The following is a 13,164-nucleotide window of genomic DNA, read 5'->3' as shown; positions in this document are numbered from 1 at the left end:
AGCTAGTAAGACCAAACTTGCTTCAAGAACTGAAGCTAACTCTATGTACAACTGAATAGTCAATTTGTGCACTTCATCCTTATGCAAAGAGAAAGTGAGCATGAATACATTTAGTTAAAGACAAGTTCCCAAATTTCCTGTTACTCCAAACAATCATCAACTACTTCTCTTTGGCATTTATCGTATTCTCATTGTCCCATTGTTATCTGCTATTGACTCTAATGGAAAGACCACTGTTGGCCTCAGCTTGGTCAATATTTGTAACTTGTTGGGTAGGAAGAGAGGAAAGGACGGCTACCAAAAAACTCTCAATGAAAAAGTAAATATCAACATAATCAACTTATTGATGAAAGCTAATGAAATTAATAATTATGCTATATTTGGAAAATTGGCAAAATGCTTTGCTAATTGGTATGAAAAATATGGAGTTGGCTTCCTTAGCAAATATTCAAGCAAGTGAATTTCATAGATTTGATGCATCTCTGAGCAAACAATGATTGTAATGTTTGTCCAAATGTAATATGCTTAGTTATCATGAGTCACATGCAAGGCTAAATCATATCTGAGCCCTGGCAATTATGAATGTTACGTAGAGAATTGCCTGCCTATAGACCTAGCGTGTCCACAGGATCATGGCAAATATTTTAAAGAGGACTCGTCTCCACCTACATGTCAACTGACGCTGCCATTCTATAATGTCCCCTATAAATTCTGTGTGTGTACTTATCAGATATAGATTCGAGATTTCAATTTAGATTATCATTATCCCCATGCTCACAAAAAAAAAGTTGTGTAAAAAATCATTCCAAATTGATGTGGCCTGCAATTTGTAATCACATCAGGGGATCCTGAAATATGCATAATATAAGGAGCCATTTGATATGACATAGAACACACAGCAAGTTTTCAACGTCTCTTACTCAAAAGCTGCCTACATCACAGAAAATCTAATTTGAATATTTTCTCTGTTTAAACTGCAGATAAAAGTAGATGAGCAGAATAAAGAAAACTGAAGACATGAAACATCTGATCATAAAAGACAAAAATGAAAAATCAGAAGTATCTCACAACAAAAAAAATGTAAATGAAAAACTAAAGCATTTTGAACCTCCCATAATTCAGAATCTACACAGTAGGCGATACATCAGTTGTTAGCACAGATGACTCGTGTATATATCCATGCCTGTGTATTAAAGTTTTCCTAATGCTTATGACCATATATCAACTGAGACAAACAAAAAGCCAAAAAAGCAATTCATCAACCATCAAACACAAAAGGCAGTTTTAAATTCATATCCAAAAGAACATTGTTAGAAAACTAGGAGCACATAAAGACATGATTTCAGTTCCACTTGAACATTAAACGTTATAAAATATATAAGACAATAATTTTGCTTTGAATGCACCATTGATCTTGAATCTATCACAAAAAGAATATTCCTACAAGATTGTTATCAGGCTGACCATGTCAGTTAAATCCCTACTCTTGGCAATGTCTTAAGGTGATTAACAACAAAAGTTAAAGCTTAGACCCATAAGTACCAAAATTAGCCTTATGGCATTGAGGAGTCTAAAACTCCATCAATCCTTTTCTATCGCATATAAAGCACTGGGTTGAACATATTAATTGATAATCAACGACCATGCTAGTGAATATAGACTTAATGAGTTTGCTTTCAAGATATTCTCATGTAAAGTTGAAAATTTCCAGAGAAATCTATCAGTATCTACTCCAGTAACAAAAGGCTGCAAACACTCTTGGAGAAGCAATAAATAAGTATTGAAAAGCATGGTCTTGTATTTCCCTTCTTGCAGAGGGTTTATAGTTTCAAAAATGCAAAGTTTGAAGCCAATATGTCTGCATTAGTCTCTCGAATTCTCTCTAGCATGAAACTACCCATTAGCTGATGGATTTGTATAGCCCATCCACACTGAAATAACCCCATCTGATTGGAATATCATGCAGATCAAATTAGAAATTGTGCAGTTGGACGGGTGTACCACAAAAGGAGTTCAAAATTCAAAAACCCAAACATGGGAGTTTCCTACGACCTATCCAAAAACAGCAGATAATCTATTCAAAAGTTAGACACAAAACGGGATCTACAATGTTTTTTTTCTTTCTTGATTCTAATCAATAACAATGGCAGTTGTTTTGCTTCATCGAATGGTCAATTTTATTGTCACCCAATGCTTGTTCCTCAAACCCCAGGCACAATTCAGTGTCGTCGGGGTTTTGCTGCAGAAGCATGGAGGTGTACGAGAGGTTTGATTGATTCAAAGGCACCACTTGGAAATTTATGCCCTGTGATGGAAGCTCTAGCTTACCGGAGGAGTCAAATGTAGGAGGCCCCATAACACCATTCACCGAAAATGGGGAATATGGGAGTTGTTGGTGCTGAAACATCTTGGAGGAGGAACCATTTGAGGTAACGGAGCCTACAATAGACATGGGGAATGCAGGGACAGTACCCGAACCTGTTGCTTGCCTGATGGCCGGTTCGGCCTTATGAAGAAGCCACTGGATTGTTTCCCCGTCTGATTTGTGACCCAATTCTTTAGTTAACTGGAAGATCCTGGCCGCACATGCTGCGGGCATCCTGATTCTCCTGCCTCGCCCATTCACCTTGGTATGCCTATCTTTATTGGAGGATCTCTTGGGCGTCAGCCTCTTCCTCGTCAGCTCCGTCGATTGGGAACTATTCTCCCGCAACATCATCTGCTGCTCCCCCTGCATTTGCATTCCTTCAGAGTCCATTTCCACAAGCAATCCGGTATGGCCTATAAATATATGTATTCTTAAAAAGATAAAGTACGTCTCTGCAAATCTGTATCTGCTAGGAACACAAAACTGAGCCGGGTATCTGCAAATCTCTATTTGCCAGGAACATTGAAATGAACTGAGGCTCAGCAATACTGATTCTGCTATATATATAAATGTGGATTTGGACAACCCTAATATGCCTTCTCGAAAATTGAAATTTATACGCAAAATCACACCAGTTTCTCCAGTAACAAGTCATCCAGTTGCGATTGTCCCTTCATTCCCTATTCGAGATTTTCGGATTTGGGATCAATTTTTGCACCAGCCAGCTACCTGCCATGAGGAATATGCAACGTCATATGGCGTCTCGGTTCAAATGTGGAATATCCTTCACGAGAAATAAATGGGTATATGCATTTCCGATAATATGATTCATCAGTCGGGGATCACAGGAATTGCCCAAACCCACGTATCGGATCATAGAAAGCATTGGTTGCTCATTGGTAATTCAAACGCCGAAATTTTGTAAGGGAATAAAAGAAAAATCATAAACCTAAAAACAAATTCGTGAAATACCAAGAAGAGAAGCCAACATTACCTGAGGATAAAGGAAGCTAAGGTCCATTCAGATCTGAAAAGGAAACAGCTAAAACACCATTAATCTTCGCTCGTGCGTGGAAACTTGTGCATTTGGGATGTTGGGAATTTGCATGTTTAGAGGCATGCAAAGCCACAGAGCCTCTAAGTAGGGGTATTCTGCTGATTTGGAGCCCCATTGTTACTGTTTTGCACTAGACTAGGGCATGGGCATCCAGATATCTTTACTTCAAACCTTGTTTGTATCTTGCTAGAGACTAAATTTGGCCATTTGATAATATTGTTTTACTGGAATATCTTATTCGTATAGTCAACTCACGAAATGCAATAGCATGTCATTTTCCCATGGGCCTTGTCTTATACGTCAACGTGCTTATCTTGTGGCAGAGAACCAAGCAGACAGCATGCCCTATGCCTCTGACCATTATCTTTTCTTATTAACCCCTCCCGCATATCAACATGCTCGCTTGGGTGGCCTAAATTGGACGGCCTTATGACTGTATCTATAGACTTCTGTCATCGAGAATCATATGGAGAATAAATAAAACCTTTCTATGACTGAATGGAGGATTTTAATGCGTGGTATGAGTTCCATACTCATAATTTTTGCCTAATTAGTATGAAATAAGTGAGAGTTATTGTTGAACCGAAGGTGCTAAGTGCAAGTTTTTCTTTGGGGTGTATACAGTAATTGTTACATAACTATAAGAGAGGATGAGTAGAAGGTCAACATCAAAACTTACAACATTCATGAATTTAAAGTCCTATGTGGCATTAAAAACATCTCAAACTAACATGATATGCTTTGAGATCAAAAATATTTCAACAGCTTATTTTGGCATGGTTATTTAGAAGTTGATTTATAACAATTCTTTTTGGAAAAAAAAAAGTCCTCGTAGTCAACAATTTTTTTTGAAATAAACTTTTAATTTGTAGTACAATAGAATTCTATAGAAAAATGTGGCAAAAATCTAAATTTATATTGAGAATTAAAAATTCTAAATGTTTTTGATAAAGTTCTCAACAAATTTAGAATAGTTTAATTCATTATAAATTTTGAAAAGGGGAGTTTATAAATTAATATAGTAAACAAGTGCTTCCATGAACAAAGTTGGAAGATATAAAATATCAATGGACATGAGCCTCCACAAAAATGCATGCTAACTAAACTAGGTATATTACATATGGTCTTTGTTAAAAAAATATCAAATCAATTAAAAAAAATACACCAATAAAAATAATGTCCTTAATTTTTTTAAATATACAAATTTAAAATCATTTTGTATAAAATGGCTTGCAATCTTCACTCTTGCTTCGCTTTTTCACGCGTTCATTTTTTGGCCTCATTGGTCATAGAAAGTAGATCTGTAACAAGGAGGGCTTCCAAGAGACATCAAGTGGGATTCCCACTGGAAATTCTTTTCCCCCCTAATGGTCAGGTAATATGATCCTAGAAAGGATTCAAATGGCTCTTGGTTGCCAGACCTTATTCAACAACTTGCTTAGATGGGTGGTTTTTTTAATTCCAAAAGGAGAACAATTAACATCTCTCCCAACCTATCTAATTAGGATGGTAGGTTTGAGGCTTTTGGATGGCATAGTTTTGAAGGCCATAACAGGAGAGTTACTCAACTAGATAAATTATGCATTACTCCTACTATCATTTCCCCTGTGGTGACTAGAGCTAATAAGATTTTGCTAGGAAACCCATGCCCCATGATTTGGTGATTACTCGGCCCTCTTAACCTCCCCCTCACTCAGTTTTGTAGGCTCTCAAGCAACCTCTACCTTGGTTGCAACCTGTTTCATTGCTAAAGGCTACAGTCCAGACTCGTCCTTTGGAAATTGCCAAAGAACCCTCATTGTGAGTAATTTTTAACACAAAAGCTTGCACCTTTGCCTAAAGGCAACCTCATGTAACATGGAAATAATCTCGAAAGTGTGGGACTTTGTGACTTGAGATTAAATCTTCAGAGAAGGTTGGTTTCCTTACTATCAAGGTGCACCTAACTACCACTTGAGAGGAAAAGGGAGAAGGAATGCATTAAAGAAAACTACCTAATCTAATCTAAAGGAGGTGATACACCAAAATATTTTGTTTAGTCATATATTTGCCTAACAATGCACTTTTTATCAATATAACCTCAAAATACATGGATTCCACCTTTGTCTTAATCCAACAGTTACATATAGATCAGAAACCAAATGAAATGCCTCAAGGAAGGAGCTTCACTCTGTAACATTCAAAGACAAGAGTAGATATTGTTATGCAAATTGAAGAATGAAAACAAAACACCAACAGCGGCAATAAGATTTTGCACTAATATTGATGGGAGAATGAGGTAAAACAGAAGATTACATTCACTCATAAACAAAAGAAAATTACAATAGTAGAGTATAGAATATTGTTGTTACAAAATCAGAGAAAAAATGACCGACCCTAAGAAGGGTTACAAAATCTACTTTTATAGTGCAAGCATAACTTAGATAGCTTCTACCCTAAGGTAAATCACAACAATTGCATTTAAGGTTGTAGAGAAAAATCACTACAAATCTGGGAAAGATCTAATCATGGTACACATCCATATGTAGGAAAATCATATCACTCACTAGATAAAACTTTAAGAAGACAGAAACGGTGGCCATTATCGTTCTAACCTGGTAGATGGACAATCAAGTGACAAGAGGCATGTCCTTTACATTTACTAGGCATGGAGATCATAGAAAAGTGGTTGTAGGTGATCAAAAGATCGATTCACCATTAAAGAACTACATTGGATAGTATTATTATCATGCCAGATCAACCAAATTGATTTTCAACTAAAGTCAATCCATCTAACTTGCCACATGGCCCAATGCCCTCAAAATGTTTCACCACCTTGCCAATCATCTTTCCTTATGTTGACCTGTGCTTGCATATCTATTCGCAACTTTGCAACTAAGAATCCTTATCAACTGTTTGTCCTTACAAAGTCATGAAATCTTCGTGTTTTATGTCAATCACTGCTTTGCAGCTTACCTTCATTATTTTTCCTTAACTGTTGCGACTTGGTGACTGCATTAGATTGACTAGGTTGTTGACTGTTGCATTATCGCAACTTAAACTTTTGAAACTCATTGATGGAGTTGAATCGATCCAACTGGTCTGCTCTCACTTGATTAGCAACTCCCTTTGAAACTCATTGATGGAGTTGAATCGATCCAGCTGGTCTACTTTCACTCGATTCGCAACTCCCTCAAAATTGACCCTTGCAACGATGTGATCAACAGGACTGGAAATGACCTAGCACACCATGACATGTGTCTACATGTTCATGACCTTAACTCTAATTTTGGCTTTTAAACCTACAAACATGTACACAAGATCAATTTGCAGCTTTGCAGCCTTGACTCTAAGTTAAGCTTAACCTTCTGCGAACCTATGATGAAGCCAACAACAAATCGTGATTGCATAGTCACAACCATTAACTGGGTATTAACGCTTTAAACGGTGACCCTGCACCAACCACAAAGATAACTACCTCATGCCTTTGTGGCTTTGTAAATGGTTAAGTCACAAACTGCGGTGACTAGGTGATGAAAGATAATTGCATGGTCATGACTAAGAACTCCAAAGGGATAAAGCATGAAAAACTTGAACTTAGGAAAACAAGGGATAAGCCAAAGTTTTAAATATATCCTTATGTCATTTGAATTATTTGAATATTTGAACAGATATGACCGTTGGTCATGCTTGATAGGCAAAACTCAAATTTTGGTAGGAGGGCAAAAAAATGGCTAACAGTAATGTCTTCTCAGAGGGTATTTGGATAAATATTTTAAAAACTTGGATTTGTTAAAGGTATGATAGATAGTAACTTGTATTTGAGAGAAATTGAGAATGGTTTGTTGATAATAGTAATATTTGTTATGACATAATATTTGGAGGTAATAATGAAGCAAGTGATAATTTTGCTAAAGAAATGAAGAATGAGTTTGAGATGAGCATGATAGGAGAAATGAAGTTTTTCCTAGGGTTGCATATTGTGCAGAATAGTGATGGCATTTCCATTTCACAAGCTAAGTACTTGAAAGATTTGTTGAAGAGATTTGGATTGGAAATTTGTAAGCTTGTTCATACACCTATGATAATCGGTCACAAGTTATCTAGCAAGGATGAGACACCTATAATTGAGTAGAAGAAGTACATATCCATGACTGGAGGTTTGTAGTATTTGACTCACACCAGACCAGATGTAGGAAACACGGTTGGGATTGTAGCTAGATTTCAAGTTGATCCTAAGGAGTATCATTATGCAACAGTAAAGAGGATATTCAAATATTTTGTAATGACCCTCTTTAGATCATTAATTTATTTACGGCTTTTTCTTTCCTTCTTTTCAAGTTTTAAACATTTCCATATTGCCAGTTAAGTATGCATGTTAATTTGTACCTACTATGGCTAAGAATTGTGATCGCCATTTGTTGGCTATTCTTTTTGTATATGTTCATTGTCCTCCTCTTGCTCATTGGTTTTCCTACACCAATAGTCTCTGGAACAGACTTGTATAATTTTGTAGACGTAATATCCTAAGACCTGTTCTAATAGCTGAGAACGCCTTCTGATTAATATGTGTGTGTATATTGATAGTGCTAACTAGAGACTGACTATCTGAGTCTTACGTCTTCCTCTACTAATGTAATCCATTACTTTTTCTCTCTGCCTTTGCTACCCAGCAGTATTATGAGGTTTCATATTTTATTGCAATCAGTGATATTTTTGTTCTTGACTGGAGGGCTGGCAGTTAAGGATACCATTGATGTTCTTCTATATTCTTAATACCATCTTATTTTTGTTGCCTCCACTTGAAAGCCTTCCTTGAGCGGCCTATGTAGCCATGTAGTGTGATTGAATTTGAAAATATTGTAAGTCGGGATGCAATGATGGTATTTTCTTATGCTTTGTTTCCATCAACTGTTACAATTTTGGACCATATTATTTTGAATACAGGTTATCTCTGTGTCACTCACTATGACTCCCAATGCTTATTCTTTGTACATTCTCTCCATCCTCCCCCCCTTGTCAACCTCATAATTCATTATACATATAATGCACAGTATGTGGGTCATGCCCTTACATGGAAGAGACACAACTTTTTAGGAAATATAATTAGGTTTTGTGTTATCACTTGTTACGCTTTGTTTTATCACATTTATTGTTTACGTTATTTTGTTATTTTGAGTCCATTGTTAGCCCAATAGAGACTACTATATGATTATTCGATAGTTATTTGTTATTAACTTAATAATGATTATTAGATTGTGAGAACACCATTATGGTCTATCTAAGTAAATGATTATATGTATTATTTATTCTTTTTTAAAATAAGTATACATCATAGTATTGGATACATTACTATTTTATATTATATTAATAGAACATCATTATTATAACAATATGTTGATATATATAAAGATTACGTTATATTATGGTAATATATATAATCTTATATCATAATTAATGAATTTATTTTTTTTATTTATTTCCATACAATTATTATATCAATTTGACATACTATAACTATATATAGTATATTTAACAATTATATTTAGTTATCAATTATAATCAAAATATTTATTTGTTATTTAATTTATGTAACTCATTAATATTATAATTGTAATATTTTACATTACAATTATGCTATAATCTTATATATTGTTTTATTTTTATATTGTCAAATATATCACTATTATATAATAGATTATAATATATTTTACTTTAATATTATTATTCTTAATTATTACCATTATATAATATGTTATTCATATATCCTTTTAATTTGGGCTCATGAAAAGTCCGCCCTTCCTCAAATTGCTTGCCCGCAAGCAATTTCCTAAATTCCACTTAACTAAAAATCAATAGCTTGTGCCTTGATCATTTTACTTTGGATTATTAAAATAATAACTATACTCACAAAATTATGAAATATGAATATATACAATGTATAAACATTAGTGCATGAAGACACAAAGTAGACACGAAGAATACACGAAGAAGACACATTAATGCATGAAGACACGAAGCATACACGATGCAGACACATCATACACTCTTTGTTGATTTTTACAATGAAGTAGAGTAAAAGGAATGAAAAATATACTTCCCCAATACTCCTTTTGGTCATGGATCCTACAAACACAAATAATTATTAGTATATAATAGCTCCAAAGAAAGATGAGTCTTGTCCTTTCCTCATTTATATAATTATTTGGAAGGAATATTTCTCTCTCCTCATTACGATCATCATAAGATGGTAGATTTACGATGCAAAGGGCGCATGAAACAGGCTACAAGTGATTCCTTGGAGGATATCTATCATGTGCCCGAATTTACTCCGCCTCTCCCTCCACCAACTCCCTACCTTAGGATATCATAATGTGGATGAGACAATGTTAAATTTAATTTACTTAGTTCATTCAAAAGATTTTTTCTTATAGTATGAGACAACCTTCTCTCTCCTGGTTATGATCATCTCAGGATGGTAGATTGATGGTGCAGAGGGTGCGTGAAACAAGCTACAAGCGGTTCCTTAGAGGATATCCGTCAGGTGCTCGAATTTACTCCGCCTCTCTCTCCACCAACTCCCTATATTAAGAGATCATAATGTGGATGAACATAATTATTTGGCATAGGAATCTTTCTCCCTTCTTATTATGATCATCTTGAGATGGTAGATTGACGGTGCAGAGAGCACGTGAAACAAACTACAAGCGGTTCCCTAGAGGATATCCATCAGGTGCTCGAATTTACTCCGCCTCTCCCTCCACCAACTCCCTATCTTAAGAGATCATAATGTGGATGAGAAAATGAGTGTTAATCTAATGAATAGGAATCTTTCTCTCTCCTTAATATGATCATCTTGAGATGGTAGATTGATGGTGTAGAGGGTGCATGAAACAAGCTACAAGCGGTTCCCTGGAGGATATCCGTCAGGTGCTCGAATTTACTCTGCCTCTCCCTCCACCAACTCCCTATCTTAAGATATATTAATGTGGATGAGAAATAGACCCCTATGTACTATAATGTGTTCCTAATGTCATCATGATCCTTATGAAAACATAGATTTATATATTATACATGTACCTACTTAATTTGATATAATAATGTTATGATACTAAATCTTTTCCCCACTTATAGTTTAGGTTTCATATAAAAACTCTTCCACATCAATACTAACTCAAGGGCACTAACTAACCCAGACTCTATTGAAGGTTTCTTGATCTTAGAAATGAGGTATCTAACAAGAATAATGACTTTTCAACTTGAAAACATCTATTCATTTGTTACTTAAAGGCTTACAAAAACCCTTGCACTTCTAAGCTCTCCAAGGGAACATAGACTTCTTACATCACCCATGACTGATCACAACTCAAGGACAAACTTCCCACTGACTCCTATAATGAAAGCTCAACATCTCATGGACAAATCCCCAAGCATTTCTAATGGATTGATACTCATTGAAACATAAAGAGTCTTGTTTAGTAACAACTTCCATTAACTGATATTCCATCGCACTTTTTTATCAGAGATGACAAATCTAGGAATAAGTCACAGTTTTATATCCAAGTTCAAAAAACCCTTCAAACATTTGTCTATTGTCTTATCAACTATTCTATTTGATAGACCTTAATGATCTACAACACCACCACAAACATGAATTCAACTGGTTTGCAAAATATTTTGTGGAGAGTTAGGGCATAATGAACAAAACATCATCATTTGTTAGTGTTTGATCAACATTCACAATAACACAGATTAAAATGTTACACCTACCTTGGGACAAGCTTGAAAGGCGATGCATAGATCAATCACAATCTACACTGCTACCTTTCATCCCTTGCAACCCCTATGTGCATTTGTACACCATATGGATATTCAACATTTGCAGTCACAGTTGTGGAACTATCTGGACTTTACCTTATATGTAATGATTAGTACTTTGGTACTCTGCTGATTGACGAGGTCCCGTCCTGTGTACTTGAGCTTGTATGCTCATGTAACTTGCCTTGCGATTGGGGTTTCTTTCCAGAATAGTGCTATGACCCACATCTAACCTTTTGTAAACTAAAATTGAATAACTGCAGAAGTCCAAGGCATATTTGAACCCAATTTTTGGCATCTGAACTTCTGTCACGTTCACTTTGAAAGTTCTGCAAACTGTACCATTGTTGGAGTTCTAACTTCTATATCGACTAGGCATAGATATTTATTTTCTGATTACATCAAGCTACTCCTGATGTTGTACAAAGTTTACTTCAATGCATCACTGATCATTTTCATCCTGTTTCCTCCTCATAATATAGTTGCAGATTCTGCTCACTATAACCATTGACATATAAATAAAGTCGCAGTTCTTTCTTTCTTTAGACACTAAAAGGGAGAGTTGTATCTCCTTTTATAATGGTCTTCTTCCTTCTTGAGTTTCTACCGTAAATTATTTCCTTCACTGATATTATTTCAATTGTATATGCAGTATCTTATTTCAAATGATGCTAATCATGTCTGGAAGAAAATTTTATCTCTAGCTGACCATTTCTTGGACTGAAAAGTTTCTTACATGGCTCCTTCCATATTACTACTATTAATATGCTAACTGAGGTGCTTGTTACAGCTGATCTATACTTTAAACATTTCCTTGTCAGCAACATGAGCTTTTTAAATATTTATATGCAACAATTGGTAAATAAATATTGAATTTTACGTTAGACTCTAGCTCCTAACAAATAATCCATTTTAAAACTTGATGCCATCTATGCACTAACACTCTCTTTCACAAGAGTACTCTATATTCAATATACTACTATAAAACTCTTTTGTATGTAATTGCCATCTTAAATTACGAACTTTCCTATTCGTAGTTTTCATTTCCATCAATGACTATAACTTTCACCATTTATGTTCCTTGGTGATCTTATTGGTGTTGGCTTCAATGTTATTTTTCTTATTAAGGACAATGATAATAACTCTCTACATAGTATATCATGATGCGACTTTGATATGCTCCGAACCTTTGACCTAGTGTCATATATATGTTAGTATATTGGTGTTCATCATTCCACAATATTCCTATCGGGTATGGTATGGTTCGACTCCTCCTTGTAATAAGATAATGGTTGTTCAACCTTTATTGGTATGTTATCTTCTAACTTTTTCCATATATCTTTTCAATCAGTGATGATCATATATATATCAGATTGATGTTCAAATACTCCTTCATTGGTTTCCTCTTTGCCCCCCAATGTCTTCGCATTAATATCATAACACAGATATTGTGTTTTAATGATTTCAAACTTCATCAAGTGACCACTTTCTATAGAAACTCTAATTTGACAGATAACATTATACACCCGTCTCATACCTTCACTACAAGCAAATATCTCTATACATTCTGAGCATCATTTCTTGGTTATGTAACACTTCATTCATATGATGTCATTCTCAATGACTTTTATTTAGAGGCATAATATATATTGTTCAACTTAGAAATAGTTTTCAACCAAGTTACATCAAGCTTCATATATATTTGTCCCTGACATCAATTTACATCTATTTCACCATTATTGTTATTATTACATGTTTGTAGAAATTATCAATCTGTAAAACTGTTCAAGGTATTTCTGAAATTTCCTTCACAGGTTGGCAGAAACTAGGCTCTGATACCATTTGTAATGACCCTCTTTAGATCATTAATTTATTTACGGCTTTTTCTTTCCTTCTTTTCAAGTTTTAATCATTTCCATATTGCCAGTTAAGTATGCATGTT

The 13,164-nt window shown here is 35.0% G+C and overlaps 1 protein-coding gene across 1 annotated transcript; it reads right to left on the bottom strand.

Moving 5' to 3' along the window:
• Nucleotides 1-1,774: 1,774 nt before the first annotated feature.
• LOC149562013 (transcription factor TCP14-like) lies at nucleotides 1,775-3,839 on the bottom strand. Its single transcript, XM_089825550.1, has 3 exons — nucleotides 3,363-3,839; nucleotides 3,001-3,097; nucleotides 1,775-2,731 (listed from the first exon to the last, which is right to left on the bottom strand). The coding sequence occupies exons 2-3, from the start codon at nucleotides 3,043-3,045 to the stop codon at nucleotides 2,135-2,137; spliced, it is 642 nt and encodes a 213-aa protein (XP_089681676.1). The 5' UTR covers nucleotides 3,046-3,097; nucleotides 3,363-3,839; the 3' UTR covers nucleotides 1,775-2,134.
• Nucleotides 3,840-13,164: the final 9,325 nt, after the last annotated feature.

The sequence above is a fragment of the Cupressus sempervirens genome, chromosome 4, assembly GCF_028749045.1.
Source record: "Cupressus sempervirens isolate cs-2001-9-10 chromosome 4, ASM2874904v1, whole genome shotgun sequence".
Classification (NCBI taxonomy): domain Eukaryota; kingdom Viridiplantae; phylum Streptophyta; class Pinopsida; order Cupressales; family Cupressaceae; genus Cupressus; species Cupressus sempervirens.
Note: the sequence above shows the minus strand (reverse complement) of the source record. Positions and strands in the feature narration are given on the sequence as shown.

Excerpts from the sequence above, each read along its gene's own strand:
- LOC149562013 (XM_089825550.1), bottom strand. The coding sequence starts at position 3,045 with ATGAAGGGACAATCGCAACTGGATGACTTGTTACTGGAGAAACTG. Across the intron at positions 2,732-3,000 it reads ACTTGTTACTGGAGAAACTG|GGGGAGCAGCAGATGATGTT; the intron begins GTGTGATTTTGC and ends ATGCAAATGCAG.